General features: G+C 35.6%; 1 protein-coding gene across 6 annotated transcripts in view; it reads right to left on the reverse strand.

Annotated features, from left to right (window-relative positions):
- Positions 1-18776, reverse strand: part of AHI1 (Abelson helper integration site 1) — a 101088-nt gene that overhangs the window by 10748 nt on the left and 71564 nt on the right. For 2 of the 6 annotated variants that reach the window (XM_075748163.1, XM_075748164.1), the window contains exons 20-23: positions 13504-13562; positions 7968-8033; positions 5494-5656; positions 3961-4061 (exon numbers count right to left, since the gene is read on the reverse strand). In XM_075748163.1, the coding sequence (XP_075604278.1) occupies positions 3961-4061; positions 5494-5656; positions 7968-8033; positions 13504-13562 (389 nt within the window). Of the gene's footprint in view, positions 1-2932; positions 3037-3960; positions 4062-5493; positions 5657-7967; positions 8034-13503; positions 13563-18776 lie in introns of all 6 variants that reach the window. The other 4 variants (XM_075748167.1, XM_075748165.1, XM_075748166.1 and 1 more) reach the window with 4 other exon arrangements.

Below are 18776 nucleotides of genomic sequence, written 5' to 3' on the forward strand. Positions count from 1 at the left end.
GATTCTTCATCGGTGCAGTGAGACCTGCACTCCATGAAATTTCTATTGGCAGTTTAGATGTATGTTGTAATTAAAGATGATTATGACCTAATTTTGTGGCTCAGGAGTTAAGTAACTCATAAGGCAGGAAAACAAGGTTTGCATAAAATTATTATGTTATGAATGCAAAGCTGATGGTAGAAAGCATTTTGAAAGCAGGTTCTTTGAGCTACAACTTTTTTTTATTATTTGCAAAGATTAATATTGAATCTTGAGTATTACACCCTCTTCTAATGTTAATGATTCCCTTTTATTCACTCATCATAAAGTTCTTAAGATTAGCTAGATATGCATTTATAATATGTGCAGTTAGAAAACTATTTTTAATTAGACTATCTGATATTCTCAGTAATTAAAACCATAGCATTCTTCCACATTTTAAGTGACCTATTTAATCTTGTATGGTAGCAAAATCTCAGAAGTAACTGCTATGATGATTTTCACAGTAACTGTGTTTTTGCAGTCTTAACAGAGCTAAATATTTAAGTATTCCTCAAAAAAACCAGAAAGAACAATAGATATAGCTAACCTGGATATAACTAAGTATTGGGGAAAACATGCTTGTGACCAAAAAACAAACACAACTAAAAATTCAGTTATATTTTCCTGCTTGTGGTAACAACTTAAGCAACAACTTAATTATTTGATAAATATTTTTGGACTAAAAAAAAAAAAAAAAGCAGCTTAATTTTCTGCCAAAGCAAAAAAAATATCATAGGGTATTACAAAATAATGATTTTTCATATTTCCCATGTAAAAGAAATTGGCATTTCCAATTCACCAACAGCTCTAATACTGAAAAAAAAATGAAAGTAATAGGAAGAAAAGTTGCTGTGTCACTGCTGCAACACAGGAACTGCCATAACCGATCAGCCCCCTCAGTGGTCGTCTTAGCAGTTTTGTCTCAGAAGTATCTGGTATTGCCTAAAGCCGAAGCACTGTAGAACTCTCCTTCATTATGACAAACAGTTGAATGACAGCTTTTTTCTTCTATGGAGCACTCTGCAGCTTTTGTAAAACCATTATACTTCAAGGCATCACAAGTCTTACACAGAGATTTGATTCATCATTCGATTCAACTCATTATCTTCTTGGTGATTAATACGGTGCTTATGTAACTTAAAAAATAATTTAAAAAAATAATCAACCAGATTTGTGTTTCCCAGTCATTTAGACGCTTTGGAATCTCAGCTGTTACCTAAAATGCGTTATTAAAAAAAATAATCCCTGAGCGCCTAAGTTTAATAGTGTCTTGTGGTAGTTAGGTTCACCAGGTTAACTAAGCATGGCATAAGCAAAAATTTTCTTCTACCAATATTAGATGTGCTCCATTCCAGCTTCATGTTTCCTGATCTTGTTTAACAGCAGGAAGGGGGGGGAAAAAAAAAAAAAAGGAAAAAGAGCGCATCCAATTCACCTCTCTACGCTATGTATCATTTTATACATTCTCTTCACTGCTCATCCTCTGCTAGTTTAATCTTGTAAGTATATCCTCTCATGTAATTTTTTTCCAGGACTTGTAAATGTTTCATTACTTTTCTCTGGATCCTTTATGATTCTGTAGTGCCCTTGGAGGCTGTGCAAGATAAAAAGCAGCATATTTGCTTGGTTTTGGACTGTTTCCATACACTATTCATTATGTCTTTTGAATACCTGTATGTACTAGATAGACTTTACTACAAAATTCCAACTAATTATTAAATATACAGTCAATTTAATTCAATGTGCCAGTAGAATCAAACTAAAGAATATTTTGATGAAATATTACTATAACTGTTACAAAAAGTAACAAAAACTATTGTTAGAATAATATGTCAACTGTAGACACGTAAGAAAATATAAGCTATCAAAACCCATCAAATGTTACTTCTCACAGAGTTGAATAATAAATACTGATTATAAACATTAGAAATACTACTTAGAGCACATAAAATTTTTTTGATCCAGTAAACCAACTAGATTTCTACTAGCTTAAAACAGAAAAAAAAGATGTGGATAAAAATGATCAAGTCTTTAATGACACTAAGTATCTCAGCACTTCTCCCTGTTCTAATTTGGGTATGAGTGAAACTGGGTGACTATAGCGATATCCTTCTGGATACCTCTCTTGCCTACAGCAATGTAGACAACAGATAAAAGAAATCTTCATGCTTTCCAGTAATGTTGTAATTTTTCCTGTATTTGTTCCACTATGCCTTTACAGGAGTATCTGGAAGTAATGCACCCTTGTCTGTCTTGGACAATAGTTTGGCTATGAGTTTCTCAGCTACAAAGAGGTAAAAGATACTTCTGATAAATTATTACTACTTGGTGTGGTGATTAATTCAATTTTTAAAGTATAGTTAGAAACAAAACACTTAGTAATTCAATTTATAGCAGTTGGCTTCAGCAAGACTGCCAAATGAGTAATCTGTACTCAATAATTCATGAAATGCTACCTCTCTCTATTCACCTATTAAAAACAAAAGCTACACAAAAAAAAGGTTAATAGAAGTAGCTTTGAGTGTTTTAACCTTGAACATTGCAATATGTATTAATGCAGCAAAGATTAGATAAATCACCTGAAAAAAGAAAAAAACCGACCCATAACTAAGCAACATACCATACTTTTTGAGTCTTTCAAATCAGATGCAAAATATTAGATTAAATTTTAGAAAACTACATGGAAAAGTCAAGTCATTTGAAAGTAATCTGAACAAAAGTCACTTTTAAAGTAGTTATGTTAGTACCTTTGACTAAATGAATTGCTGTGGAAAGCACACTGAAGGATACAACCATTTTGGAACAAAAAAAAAAATCTTCAATTTTAACAGTTATTGAACTAAATTCTATAACTTTTTTTTTTCCTCCCCTTACAAAGTATCCCATGTTTTAAGACAAGCATCAGCCTTACTTCACAGAAGGGGAACATAAGCTATGCAAAGTTTCTAATCTCTGTTTGTCTAGAGAAGTGAGAGTCATTCGGCCTGCTTTGCACACAGCAGTATCTCTAAAGATCTGAAAAAAAAATAAAATAAAGTCAAACCCCTATTTTTTTCCTTGACTAAAAACTGGCTGCTGTTTCTTTGTTCTTCTGTACATACTGTATTCTGACTGCTAACTAAAGTCATAGACACAGGAATGCTGATGCATAGTCTGTGATACGTAAACAACACAATGCCATATGCAATCGCAACACAATATAAGTATACAGGTAGGAGTGGAGAGGTATTAGATACAGTCCAGACAAAAGCCCTTTCCTTTGCTCCTCCAAACTATGAAAGTCTCCATAGTCCATCCCCTTGAGAAACCTACAGGATGGGTGCAGTCATTCACATCAGAGAACCATCAGCAGCTTTTAAACAGAAATATTCATTGACAAGTAAGCACATTTAGATGCAGTGTATCTCATGGTCTGGTAATAAGGCTTTATGACCACACTGTATATCTTTAATTAGGATACTATTACACAGACTGAAAAAACTCTTGAGAGAAAAACATCACAGCTTTTTCCTAAGCAACCTGATAGATATGGAAGTTTCATGGCAGAAAATTTGAAGAATCTGTGGGCAGTGCACATTCCAAGACAGTCAAGTGCCCAAAAGTATGTCAGGTTTTGACAGATCAGTGTTGTTTCTTCATCCATTACTTATATCAGGTAGCTCTGAGAGATACTTCTGTCAACCTTGGGGTCAATGGGAGATTTGCCACTCATTACAATGCTGCAAGAGTAGGCAGAATATTTAATTGCCAGATGATGGAACAGCTGGTTCCACACAAGATAAACGTTAGACATCTGCTGAAAATCTACCTGCTTGCCTGGAATGGGGTCTATACATAAGACATTTTTCCAAAAAGGATGGAAAATTAATACAGTCCACCTGGCACACAAAGGACATAGTCCAACATTACTTACAGAATCCTTCCTTCTCAAATTATTACCTTATGTATTGTCAGTGAGCCTACCTCTGCTTCTGTTATTCCTTCAGGTAGGAGAGGAGCAGAATCTGGTACTAATTCTGGAGGTTGTTCTTCATATTCTTCTGAAAACAGGATCCACAATTCACCATTGTGAGAGCCATGAAAGAATTATGAAAGTATCTATTTTATGTGAACAATCATGACATTATGATATAGCCAATAACAGGATGTGAACTGAAATAGGTGAAAAATATTTGAAGCCAAACTTTGCACAAGAATTTATCAAAATTCACCCATTAATTTTTATTTATATTAGCAAGCTTAGATTTAAATGTATAGGCAATTGTATTAAATAAAAACAATCAAACATTTACATGACTAAGAACAAAGTCCATACTGACAGCAATGCGGCTGATACTGAACAAATGTATCTTGTGATTCAATAAAAAGAGAGTCACCAACTGAGGTAGCAAATTATATACCAGGGGTTTTTTTGCACAGCTGGACAACTGCCTCTTTTTTTTTTTTCTTTTTGAACAACAGGCCATCGCTGAAGAGTCTTCCTACAGACTGCTCTTTGGCTTATTTTGCAAGGAAGAAAGGAAGGAGAAAATGCACAGGATGTGCAAGGGGATGACAAAGGCAAAGAGCAGTAGTTAAGCTAACTTTAATTACCATCATCAAGTTAGCACAGTGTTATATCCAAGTTTTTTTTAGGGAAGAGGCATAAATACTAGACTTCACTTGAAAGACAGGGAGGAACTAGAAAATGGGGGAAAACATCTTGAGAAATGTTGGGTTAAAAGATTTCTAAACACCAGTATAACTGATAGTTTGATAGTTTAGGCAGGCAAATGAATTTCTTGTAGCCTCTGACCACACGTTATGTCCATAAATTAAATACTAACAACTGTCAGGACACTGAGCATCTTTACATCAGTTGACTCAGTAAGATGCTGCTTATATTATTTTTTCAGATTCATTTAGGTTTGATTGTATTACTTTAATCAAAACAGTTTTAATGACAAGGACCCGGTAGCAAGTTCAGATATGAGAGTTAACCATTACTGTTCTTATAAAACTTCATACCAAAATCCACTTATTTGGGAACTGAGCATTCTCCATTAGAGTAAGGGGAAAATAGAGAGTTTTTACAAAAGTAAGTGGTTAGATCTAACAGATATTACCTACGAAAAACCTAAGATGTCTGTAAAATGCTTTGATGTGTCCTAAAATGTCGCCAAGGTAAGCCATGAACCAGGTGAACATATGTAAGAAGAGACAAAGAATTGATCCAGTTGACTGATAATTAAACCAGTACTATATAAGCTGGAATGTTTAACTCCGTGCCAATATCTTTGTAAGTCAGGTATGCCAACTTGCTAAGTGGTTAGCTAACTTTATACAATTTCTGCATCACAATAAGTCATCATTATGCCATCTGTATGCTGCATAAATTTGTATCTTCAGAAGAATAAGCAGTACAGCATGGTAAAATCTTGGACCATCAGTTAAACCCACACCGGTATACCAGGAAGACAGCAGTAAACTTACTTTCACCAGCCACATAATTAGCTGGAAAATAGCCTTGCTGTCCATTTGCTAGGCTGCCAAACCACCAGTTATCATTATCTTTGTATAACACTTGGATAATGTCACTGCGATGGATGGTTAGCTCATCTGATCGATGCGCTGTGTAGTCATAAAGAGCCACTACCTAAAAGAGAGATAAGAGCACCACAGCTTTATCACAACCATGCCACAGAGAAAAAAGCGCAACATTCACTTCCTCTTGCAGAAAGGCAGCTGAAACCAAAGCTGCACTTTGGTAAAAGCTGAGGCTGTCTCAAGTTTTGCTAATGGGATCAGGGGTGGTGGGAAAGCAGCAGGAGAGGCAAGATAAAGGACTGTGGGATTGTAGAAATGGTTAAGAACATTCAATTCACTAAGATTAGCTTCAAAACAGCAGCTGTTAGTTTTATAAGCAATTTACTTGTGAAGCAAAAGGAAAAAAAAAAAAAAACCCACTTCATACATTTACTTTCTCAGAATTGTTACACCACCTTCAGATCCCATTCTGTGTGTGCTCATGAAGCATATGTGTTTGAATAAATACTTCAACAGTACGACAGTTTTACCGAAGGAAAAATTTAGTACAAAAATGTCATTGCAAAGTTTTGCTTTGATCACTCCACTTTTTCTTTTTTTTGTTTAGAAATAAGTATTTGCATATGCAATTGTACAAATATCTGCCAAAAATACATTTATATTCCATTTCACATAACAAATCCATTTGCCAGGGAAATACAGTACCATCTACGCTCTTCTGGAGAAAAGTACTAATAGTGGTCAGCGCCATGCATACTAGATAGAATACATGACCAGAAGCCTGAATATGAAAATATCAAGTATAAGTTCTTATTTATTTCCTGTGCCTTATGAACAAAAACCCATCCTGATGAATTCAGAGCAGAAAAGACTGAAAACAAGTGAAGTGAAAGAATAAGGGAATTGCTCACTTCCCTCATCAGAAGTGAAGAGCAAAGTTATGACCTATTTTACACAAAGAACACTGCTTCCCTACATATAATCTTCACTTCAGATTCCTCTACAAAATTATAAGAGGTCAGAAACAGGGATCATTAGGAGTGATAGGAGGTTATAGGGGATTGAAGGAAACAGCAAAGTTATTATGAAGATAGCGATTTGGAGAAAAAACTTCCTTTTTTTATTACTCATGCATGCATTTAAATCCTAAGACTGCTGAACTGTGCAGTGCTTTTTATATTTCTATTTCCATTTTGAGTAAGATCACTTACGAGTTATGTGCGTAAAACTGTAGCCAATGTCACTTGTATTTTCATACTTCCACGTCACCAATTAAACAGATTAAATCAGTTATGAATGGGAAAAGATGGAAATTATTCTACTATTGTAAATTCTATGTGGTGATTTGTGAGCTGGTCAGCAAAGAACTACCAGCAGCGTAGTTCTCAGTAGATGGGAAATTTATCTAACTATGCATTCAGTAATCCTGAACTTACATAGAGAAGCTAAACAATGAAGTAACATCCTTTATCATAACTCTCCTCCCTGCGTTAGGAAAGCTAGTACAGTAATTACAGGTGATGTTGACAATATAAAAATATGAACTTCAGACTAGAACCAAACTAAAACACACTACATAGATATATAATAAAGAACTGGAAGCTTGCATGATCATGTAAAGTAAGGGGTGCTCTAACAGTCCCCACTTAAGTGGCAACAGTTCCTTAGTGATAGCACTATGAAAAATCATGAGGTCACTTAAGGTAAAAAAAAAAAAAAAAAGAAAAAAAGGAATGTAATACTAATTACTTGGCAGCATGAAAAACAATGAAAGGCAGAGCAACAAATGCTTCTTTCTGCAACGTCTTTTGTAAGATAGTTCTAGTGTAAATGTTTTGGGTTTTGGAAAAAATCACAAAAATTTAGTAACGTGAAAACACTGCCAACAAACAGTTCAAACCAACCAAGCAAGTCCCTCTGTCTGTCTCCCGGAAATAAAAAATTAAAATACCAATGTGTCCTGTAATACAATTGGTTGAGCAAGCCTGATAATTTAAAATAAATGTGGAAATTGCCATTATATTCTCTGGAGACATATGATCAGAAAATGAGCATAAGGGGATACAGGAAATGCACCCCAGGACCAAAGTAGTATGTAAATCTCTCACAAATATGCCTAAAGCAATGGAATTTCTTCTGGTGTGACATTCAGACATGTGTTAAAATTCTGTCTGGGTCCAGGTTCAAGGAAAAAAAATAAATCTATATTAATCAAAATTTTACAAAATTATTTATCAAGAGTGATATAAACCCAGCAGTAATGTGGTTATGGAGGTTATGAACATGTTTGTGAGAATTACAAAATCTGGTGTAGCAAAAAGAATCCTTGGGATCATGCTAAAAAGAAGCATGTGCTTTCAAAAGCACAGATACAGTGTAACAGGTATACAATATACTGCAAAAAATTACACAATACTTACTGTCTCTTGCTCGAGTGGACAACTGCTTCCTCCTCTCCCCCCGAGTGCAGTCATGTGGTCATCATTCTAGAAGCAGAAATTATTTTACAACTTTAATATGAAATATTTTGATAAACTATCATTTTGAGTAAGAATTATCTGTAATAAAATACTTTTTTAAAAAAGAAAAAGCAGAAGTGATGTTAAGCAACACCGAGTAATATTGGCCATGCAGATATTTAGAACAAGAAATTAAGTTTTTCAAGTATGTACACTACACTAAAGACAACATGGGGGAAGAGAGAGGATTGAAGACTATGCAGTCTCAGCTTATTTGCATTGCAAACACCACAGTAGATGTTTAAGAAGTTGTTGCAGTGAACTTTACCTCTGAACCAGCATGCAAAAGATATCACTTACACATAATGGAGAATTTCAGGTTGGTTTTAATAACCAGTACTTTCCATTTAATTGTAATTGTTCCATTTTTATCACTTACTCTTTAGACTTCCAATAAAGTCAAAGGAATAGCAGGTACATAATGCAACAATTAGGATGTGCCTGTACCTACAAAATTGGGTTTCTGTCAAACAATAGAATTCTTCAGTTGAAAGATTTAAAACAGAAAAATTATGAAAATTAGCAGAGGAACAACAAATTAGAACCAAGGAAGAGATGGAAGTGCTTTGCTGGAGTTACATAATTTTTTCAATGGCTTATTTTGAAAGGGGAAACCAGTTTGCCCTAGATTTTGTGTGCATCAAAGGATACAAACTACAATATAGAATAGAAATACTACACAGCAATTAAAGTATTTTAGAAGAATCAAATGTAAGCTTTGTGAAGTAAATATTTCCACCCATAACAGATTGTACCACATTATAAACGACATTAACATTTCAGAATTTCTATCCAACATTCTTCACCTTTTTCATATTTTACAGCCTCTCTTTTAACTGTCTTTTGCATGAACTTTTTTCTCTTCTATTGCTTTTGTAAAACATATATCTAAAATGTATTGCTTCTTTTATTTTCTGTTTGGGTTTTTTTTTAATTTTTTTTTTTTTTTTTATTAGAGTGATCCAAGGAACATCATTACTTCAATCCTCAGCAGAATAAATGGCGTTCTCCAGAACTGAGATTCTTGCCCTCAACATTGTTTTCCTAACTTAGCTAGGATTATCCCGTAAGGGAAAGAAATCACAGACGCTCCTGAACAGAAAGGTTCCATCCAGTCTCCAGATTGTTTCAGTATTGCCACAGTAGTTAGACACATGCACTATGTACAGATGAACACAGTATAAAAGTGAACAGTTGCACTCAGCTCTCGTCATATATCAAAGCATCTAGGCCTACCACCTAAAGAGTTCTGAATAATTATGTACATACACGGGGTGGGGGGGGTGGGGGTGGGGTGGGGATATATAATACATGTGTAACTGCCTGATTTGATAAACAAATTTTGAACAAAGACTGATGGAGCTGCAGTTCAGAGTATGTGGCTTGTTCAGTGGTCTACTGCTAGTTAGCACTGCCTTACAGGTTTCAGCTAATTCTCATTTTCCATTCTCAAGGTTAAGAGAACTGTGCAGGCAATGTGCTTAGCCTGTGGGATGGGAGTGCCTCCTGTTGCTCAAAAATGATTCATCAGAATTATTAGCAGTATTATTTGGGTATCTACTTCAGGTACTCATATTGCCCCATTATTGTGTCTCAATCTGTCTCTCTCTCTCTTTAATAAAGTATTTGTGTGCTCTCAAACACTCAACGTAAGAGCTTGAAGAGAGTGAGCTGTTTGGAAATAACAAGCTAAAATCCATGAGTCATCCTGAGACTATGCTGAATGTTCTCAGACATTGTGTTAAATTTTTAAAGAACAACAATCCAAAGAGTTCCCTCTTAAAGAGATACACTGAGCACGTCAGGGGCTGCACACACACCCTACCTCCAGTGGGAATCACCACGTCTGCCTACCACAAACATGGCTCCTGCAAGGCAGCAGAGCTGCCTCTGGCCTGCCATGTGATTTCTCAAGTAGTGCCAACTACCAGTTACACTCCCAGCAAAAACTACAATTTTTTTTTTGTGTGTTGCATCACAAGATTAAGCCATGTTTTCAGGCTTCCAAAAAAACAACAGACTTACAGAAATGTATAAATATATAGTTCTTAATACAATATTAACATCTCCTTTTTTAATGCAAGATGGAAACTAATTAATCCTTTTCTTGCGTCAGAGCAGATATGGGGCTATCTTTATGTTCTGAGGAGTTGGTCTTTTTGGGAGGCAGACCATCTGTGGGAAACAGGAAGAAAACGCTTGCTGAAAAAGCCCACCATGCCACACTGATTTTGATTGACCAAAGCTGTTGGGAGCTTTCAGCATAAGGAACATCCTCAGAAGATGATAAATAGATCCAGCAGTTGATGCAGATTTCTAGACCCCAGGATATCACGCTGGTTATCCACAACTAACCCACTTAGATAGCCTTGACCTTTCTAACACAAAACCAAACAAAAAATGTTTTAGTACGCTAATACAAAAAAGAGCATTGCAGGTAAGTGCAAACTGATAAATAAGTTGCTGTATCAAGTGTCACCGATTCCTGATAATGGCACTAATTAAACTGTTTAAGACTACTTCTTAATTGGGCAGCTTCAGTGATTGTGGTAATGGAGGGTTTGCTTTTATTCATGCAGATATTTAGTGGCCAACAGGATTTGGGCATTTGATAGCACATATTCCCTTAGGAGAAGCAATACTGAGTAAGAACAAGTGATACGTTATTACTGCCTTTTCTATAAAAAATTCAGCATTTCGTTTCTACTACTGAACAAATATATTTCCAATACCACAATATCAAAGTTTTAAGGAAAAAACACAGAAAAAAATTAAAGTTTACTGGTGGTTTCATATGCTTCTTCCTTATACGTAAACAAATTCTTTATTGTAACAGAATAAACATGCAGATTAAGTCCCACTTCTAACTAGTCATTATCTCTTAATAACTACACTGGGAAAACAAGGTTTTCTAAGTATTAGTCTTAGGCAGACACTACACATACCAGGGTGAACCTCAATGCATGTGCATACAGGGTCAAAGCCACCCTCCTTTTCCCATCAAGAGTGACAGACTCAGGTGACATGAAGAAGGACAAAAGTCTGTTTCTTGGATGCTGCCCAGTGCCACGGCTTCTCTCCACTCCACCTCCCTACACCTGCTATCTGCCAGAATGGAAGAGAAACCGAGAGCGTTGCTCATGCAAACACTCCAGTAAAGACCCAGGGAATAAGGGTTAAAGCTTCTCTTTTCTGTTTGGTAAATCTGTGCCTCAGTGTGTAATAACTTAGGTTTCGAGACTGTTACCTTTTGGGGGTTTTGTTGTTAGGTTTTTTTGTTTGTTTGTTTTCTAGTTTATTTTGGGGGGGTTGGCTTTTTTAAATAAAAAGTATGAAATGACCTTATAGTGCTCAAAAAACCCATGACTGGCTTAAAAATGAGATAATATTTAAAAGATTTAAAAATTTTACAGAATCAATCTGAGCTTTTACAGTTGCCCCATTGTTTTATTTTTTCCATATAAACCCGAGAGTTAGAAATTTACTTAATCCTCTCCTTCCCTAAGAATGTCATGCATCTCTTTAGCCCAGTAATTGACGTTTTAAATGATACGCTAAATAAGCTGAGACTTAGCATAAAATAACTGAATATTGTTAGCATTGTCATATTTCTGTTCTTGTTCTCTAATCCAATTAATTGTCAGTACACTCCTAGCTTGGGACACCTAACTGTACAGATTTAGTCTACAGGAAACAGAAGTACAAGGACAGTATTAACAGCTAAATTAAAATGATTCTAAAAGTATTAATTGCTAAGAGTATGTACTCTTCTTTGGTCTTAATGAATCTGTCTGTAGACACTGTAAAGTTACTTCCTTAGGCTTCACATTACTACAATCCTTATTTGATTACAGCCCTTCAATATTTAATGAGCATGGGAATCTATAATCTGCCTAGAGGTAAAAAACCAAAACTGTGCCAGGCTGCACTTTATTGAAACCTGCAATGTACAAACAGAAAACAGAAATGCAAACACAGCTGCTGCTGTAAACCCTACAGGGATTAAAAAAAAAAAAAAAGGAAGAAAAGGAAAAAAAGGAAAAAAGATCGATTCAGAAGCATGTGAAATACTCCAGCTCCTGAAATTATTCAAAAGCTAAATTATTTCGTCATTTGTACATGTGCTACTTTCTTGATATAAACTACTCAGTGTACCTGCACTTATATATATTACTGCATTTGTAACAGAAAAAGTAACAAAAATATTCAAAACCTTAATTTAACCCTCTCAGAAAAAAATGTTTTAAATTAGTTGCTATTTAGTATTTTTCAAAACAGTTGTTCCTGTAAACGTTTATAGAGCTTGCTGTGATGGAGAACACTAAAATAGTGATTGAACAATTCATAGTTTTTTCTAAAAATTACATATTGATGGCTAAAAAACCTGAAAAATGTGAAAACAAGAACCATTTAGCCACTAACAAAGCAGCAATGTTAAAACCATACTTTCAAAATTTCTTGGTGAATCTTATGTATCTTATGAGCCTTCCACAACTCTATTAACAGATTCTGCTAAATAAGGTAGGTAAAAAAAAAACACCAAACAACAAAACAAAAAAAAAACCCCCAAAACCAAAAAAACCTAACACTAAACTGACCCAAACCAAAACCCCAAATCCAATCTGTAAAACAGCTATAAATGATCCAAGTTAATTTATGTTCTCTGAAAAATTACAATTAGCATGCAATTAAGAAAGAATATTAAATCATGGCATTCCATCCATGGGTGCAGGAGAATTAACATCTCCAGCACAACAGGCCCAGCCTTCTAGAGCCACACAAATATTCAGTGTTCAGAAGCACTACTCGTTCTTCCTTCGCTAGTCTCTCCATACGTTTGGTGTTTAATCCAGGTTTATTAAGTGTATAGTTGGAATTAATGGCATTTACAGATTCTGTCAGATTTTTACTATGGTGATCAGGAACCAGAAATAAAGAAAGCAACAAATATAATTACTAGAAGTTTCCAATCAATATTTAACAGATAAACAATTAAATAAACAGAGGATAGCTGTGATTTCACTTGTTACAAAGGTGAAGAATGAGTAAACAATGAAAACATGGTGCTGCAAATAGGATTAAATTTCAAGTTATTGTCCCAGCTTTCTCTCCCTACTTACATCAATGTCTGTATTCTTAGTCATAATCAAAAACACAGGACTGTGACTTTAGCTTATTTATTTCTAAACAACAAAAAGTAAATCATGAAAAAATAGAAAGCTTTTAATTTGCAGATATCTGATCTCACTACCAGCTGGCTGCAGAAAAAGGTTATTTGCCCATGCAGACAATTTGCTTGAAGATACCTCTTTTGTGAATAAAGACAGGATAAAAAAAACAACACACCCTCTTTCTACAATGAGAACTTGTGAATAATGACATTTTATAGTTAAACATTGATTTAAAAAAAAAAAAATGCAAAGATAGAATTCCTTACCGTCTGTAGTCTACCCAATAGTGTTCGGCTAAGAGGATTTCCTACTGGGCTGAAATACCCTGTGAAAAGAAAAGGCTGTGAATTTTCTGCTTGTTATCCTTTTCCATCGAATAAACCATTTTATTTTAAAATCATTATGTTAGCAGGATATGTTTGACAAAATTCTAATGAAAAGCAGCAGCATCTTTCAGTCACAACTATGCATCCTTCAGTCAGGAACAGTTGGAGGGTTTATTTAACTAACAGACCTGACATAAGGTTAACTAATCCAATATTTCCATTCAAATGACTTGGAGAAATAGCTCAAGCTATGTCCACATGCCACCTCGTGCTCAAAGCTGACACTATTATCTAGGCTGTATTGCTTTTCTCTTCATTGAATTTCTGAGTAATGCATACAAAGTTTTCCAACAGAAATGATCACAAAAACTCTCAAAGGAATTCCTTATTTTATCTGAAAGAATAACTATGTCTATTGAGTAGTTCCCTTTGATCATCTGAGTCCCTATCACAACACATCTTGCTGTTTATTTTATTCACTCTCTACATAGTGCATTTGAACAAGTACTTGTAAATTCATTTCTTTTCAAACTATTATGTTAACTACTAAGCTCAGGAAAATCCTTTCATCATCTATGGATTTATCTTTTTTGTTATTGGTCTCCTCAGCTGTATACTTAAGAAAACATCTTAAAAAGAAACGATACAAAAATCTGAAAATTGTTGCATACGGCAGTGAAAGACGCTACTCCTTTGCTGGAGAAGGGTTTGTCAAGCATAGAGATGCCAGACAACACAGAGTTAAGCTCACTGGATTTTCTCTGTGAAATGCTAGATTTGAAACAAGTTTTGTTTTCAAAGAAGAAAAAGTTCTGAAAACTCATTTTCATTTGCCACTCTAAAAGCCTACTCTTCAGGAGTCCAGTATCTGGATAAAGAGGACTTTTCAGATTCAGATTCCCATGTACTGGCACAGCTCCACAAGGAAGCTTGCACAACTCCACCTACAGTACACTTTCTAAAGCCTAGTGGTTGAGACTTTCACAGGAGATTTACTCATAAATGTTTAATCATTAAGATATTTAGATATTTCTAAATATAAGAAAAGCTGCAAGCTCAAACAGTCATAGTTAAACCATGCTCCTGCAGGTCTTCTGCATGTGAATAATTTTATACTTGTGAGAAATCCTAAATAAATGCAATAATTGATTTTCCAATTTTCTGTATGAATTACAATTCTTGTGATCTTAATAATTTCAAAAAAGCTTGTATAAATTCTGAAATACTTCATTTTGAAAGGCTTACTTTGATTTTTATTACTTTTTCCCATCTCTTTTCAGAAGAGGAAAGATATGAGAATAGAAACAGTTTTCTGAATTCAACCCATACTGAGAGATGGTAGACCTGAAGTTTACCTTTTTAAAAAATAAGCTATTTGCTAAAACATTTGTTCAGCACTAGCACCAAAAATCAGTAGGGATATTCGTAGGATCACAGGATATCCTGAGTTGGAAAGGACCCATAAGGATCATCGAGTCCAACTCCTGGCTCCACACAGGACCAGCCGAATCAGAGCATATGACTGAGAGCGTTATCCAGAGGCTTCTTGAACTCAGTCAAGCTCGGGGCTGTGACCACTTCCCTGGGGAGCATGTTCCAGTGCCCGACCACCCTCTCAGGGAAGAACCTTTTCCTGATATCCAGCCTAAACCTCCCCCGTCGGAGCTTCACGCTGTTGCCTCGGGTTCTGTCATCGGTCACCAGAGGGAGGAGATCAGCCCCTGCCCCTTCGCTCCCCCTCGTGAGGAAGCCGTAGGCCATGATGAGGTCTCCCCTCAGTCTCCTCTTCTCTAGGCTGAACAAACCAAGGGACTTCAGCCTCTCCTCATATGTCTTCCCCTTTAGACCCTTCACCATCTTTGTTGCCCTCCTTTGGACACTCTCCAATAGTTTTATGTCCTTTTTGTACTGTGGGCCCCAAAACTGCACGCAGTACTTGAGGTGAGGCCGCACCAGCGCAGTGTAGAGTGGGACAATCACTTCCCTAGACCGGCTAGCAATGCTGTGCTTGATGCACCCCAGGATACAGTTGACATATTACTCCTCTTAATACTGTTATCTACATACTCATACAAGTACAAAACGAGCTGCTACAGATACAATACTACATATGGTTATACTATTGCATTACAAGTGTCATATCAACTCTTTGATTAAAAAAACATAACAAACTCAAAACCAATGTCTGCATGATACAAAACAACTTTTTTTAGACAGTTATGTATTCTACCATAGGATTTTCAATTTGAGCATTGTAGTGTTGTGCCATTTCACACAAACATTCTAAGTTAAAAGCTGTATAAAATACATGATGAAAAACAGTGCTTGTTTGGGAAAATCTTCAAACTTTAATTAAAAAAAAAAATCTGTATTTTTATCAGTAATGTCATTGACTTTCTCGTTCTCATAAGGAGAAGATTTATTACCTCCATGTACTTCTGAACTATGTGTTTACATATGTGAGTACTCCTGTGTAGTCTCTATATTTAGCTGCTTGTGAGATGAAAACTTTATAGTTAGAAAGATACCCCCAGTTAAGCCTGAATAAAGGGCAGTGGAGACCTGTTCTGCCGCAAGGATAGGAAAGAGACAGACGTATAACTCACAGTTATAGGGAGTGCTGTACTGAATTCTAGCAGCTGACACTGGTTTTGACTTGGCGTTTTCCGTAGACTAGAGCCTTCTTCTGAAGCACGCAGGAAATTATTACTTCGCTTGATGTGTAAACACTAAATAGACCACAGTACGCTTGGGTCCAAATATTCTATGTGCCACAGAACCAATGCTGTTTGTTCATACTGATCCTACCTACTGGTTACCCCAAAGTAGTCTTTACTGTTATCTGTTAGTTGTTTTCAATTATCAAGCATTCCTTTAGTAGCTCCTACATTCAGAACAGTCAAACTGAAAAAAAAAAAACCAAACCAAAAAGAACTGTTAAAATTTTCCTCATTCACAAAACAAGTTCCATTCAGCAAGCAAGGGAATATCCATCTCTTCTTTCTCAAACGATGCAGCAGATTTTTAAAGCAATTTTACACAGCTATTGGCTTGACGTGGTTCCATGCTTGATGAAGCACGTCAATGACACCAAGCAGGTGTGCCTGACAGCCTCAGCAACACTTGCTTTGGTTATCTCTGATCAAGGCTGTGCAAACTTTTCAACTACTATAGTGAGGTGTTGAAATTGAGGTCAGGACTGCAGAAGGACATTTTCACTTCTCCCAAAAAATGAAGTTTACAGGACACGGTGACCTGCTGGGACTCTCACTTAGCCTGAGCTTATATAAAGGTCATTAAATCCCTCGTAAAGTCAATCCTGAAAAAAACCCCAACACCCAGGTTAATCCAAACTGTCTTGTCTTAAGGATGCTTCAGAATCAGAAATGGAGAAGCATTTCTTTGATTCAGAGGGTTTACCTGAACTCTCCAACAATCTTCTTTCTTAACAAGGTTTCCTGTCTTCACCTTCAAAACCCTGTACGTCTTGAGAAGCTAATCTTCCCTATGAATGTATTAACATTTGAACTACTGTATTCCCTATTACTCTGCATTGATTCTTCAGTGGTCTCCTTTACATGGAATTTTACAAGAGAAGAAGAATTTATTTCTAGAATAACCTACTGCTAAAGTCTAAACGTGATGTTGGATGTCTCAAAATTATAGACACTATTATTTTTTCTCAAATGATCAGAATTTTTACACTGACACAATTTAACATCAGGACAGCTCTTCTTTAAGGTCCACGTAATCCTCTCGCTATGATTATTTTTGAGTCCAAGCACGTGCTGATTTAGGTAAATGCCTGCCAAAGAACTGGTATCTTTTGAAAAACAATGTAGCTGTCTGCCTTGAGAGGGAGTCTGAAATGGTGTTAGTTTCCTGTACAATTTGATCAGTGAACTGAAAGGCTATCTGTAGCTCCCCTGAGTCACTTCTGGCAAAATATTCTCTTCAGTACAATTGCCACTAAAGAGAAAAGAAGAGGTCAGAAACCAAGCAGTTATCCTCCTGCCCGAAACACGTCTGTACTACCAAGTTCCCAGTTTTATTGCATGCTTTCACTGCAAAATTACCCTCTGCTCCAGATAAGCACATTAGTGTGAATTGATCAAATTCTACGTAGTTGGGCTGAAATACACAAGAAGTAGATGAGTTTGTTCCAAACAGATTAGACTTATACAGAAATTTATAAAAGAGCAACAAGCCCCAAAATACCATATATTAATAACATTTCCCATTAAATAACAGCATCTTTAGCTATTATATTTGTTTTAAATTAATAGTAAAAGAGCCAGAACAGGGAAGAAAGTCTAGGGGGTCCACTATAATCCTACTGGAGTGTCTACGATCACTTAATATTAAATGTTTATGTGAAAAATTCCTCTTTTAATAGCAGCTGAGAGAAAATTAATTACAGAATTTTTGTGTTAATTAACTTTTCAAAAGAAGGCTTTTTCTGCCTTCGTGAAATGTTCTTGATAAATTAATTCTGTTAATTAATAAAGGTATTTGTGCATCATCAATCTCCAAGGAATTCAGTCTCATGGAATCTAGTTAATGAAATCATCCTGAAGTTTATCCCAGAAAATCACAGAACACCAATGACCAAATAAGAAAACTGAAAAAAAAAGTTAATATTCGGACATTTCTGCAATGAACCCCTCTAAAGCATACAGAGAGAGGAAAAAACCCTCTCACCTACTTCAGTTGCACATTATTCTATTTTTGAGTTTTACTTTTAAGTTTATACTAATTATTAATGTCTAAAAACCCCACAAACAACTGCTGAAAGGCATGAAAATAAACTATGCCTCTAGGAAATGGTATTTCTTATTACAGACATTCTTCTTATAATTTATATTGTGGCCTCTTGCAACATGGCATAGTTAAAGTACACCCAAATAAACAACAGGCACTGGAAAAAAAATCAGCTCAGAGACAAGATGAATGTATGTATATCAGCTCAGTCCTCTCCCTACTAGTCTTCTGTGGCTTTAAAACTGTTCCCAGTAAATAGAATGATGTTTTCAGCACAGTCACCTATTCAAAAGCATGACCTTTGTGACTAAAAGATCTTTTAGTATGCAGTATAATCTCTACTTTAGGCTTCAAAAGAAAGTTTTGACTTTTTTAAAAAAGTAAAAGCTTTCACAGCAGTATTTCTCAGTTCTTTCCCTAATTTTATTTTTCGAGCTAGGTATAATATAAGA

This window comes from Balearica regulorum, chromosome 3 (assembly GCF_011004875.1).
Source record: "Balearica regulorum gibbericeps isolate bBalReg1 chromosome 3, bBalReg1.pri, whole genome shotgun sequence".
Taxonomy (NCBI): domain Eukaryota; kingdom Metazoa; phylum Chordata; class Aves; order Gruiformes; family Gruidae; genus Balearica; species Balearica regulorum.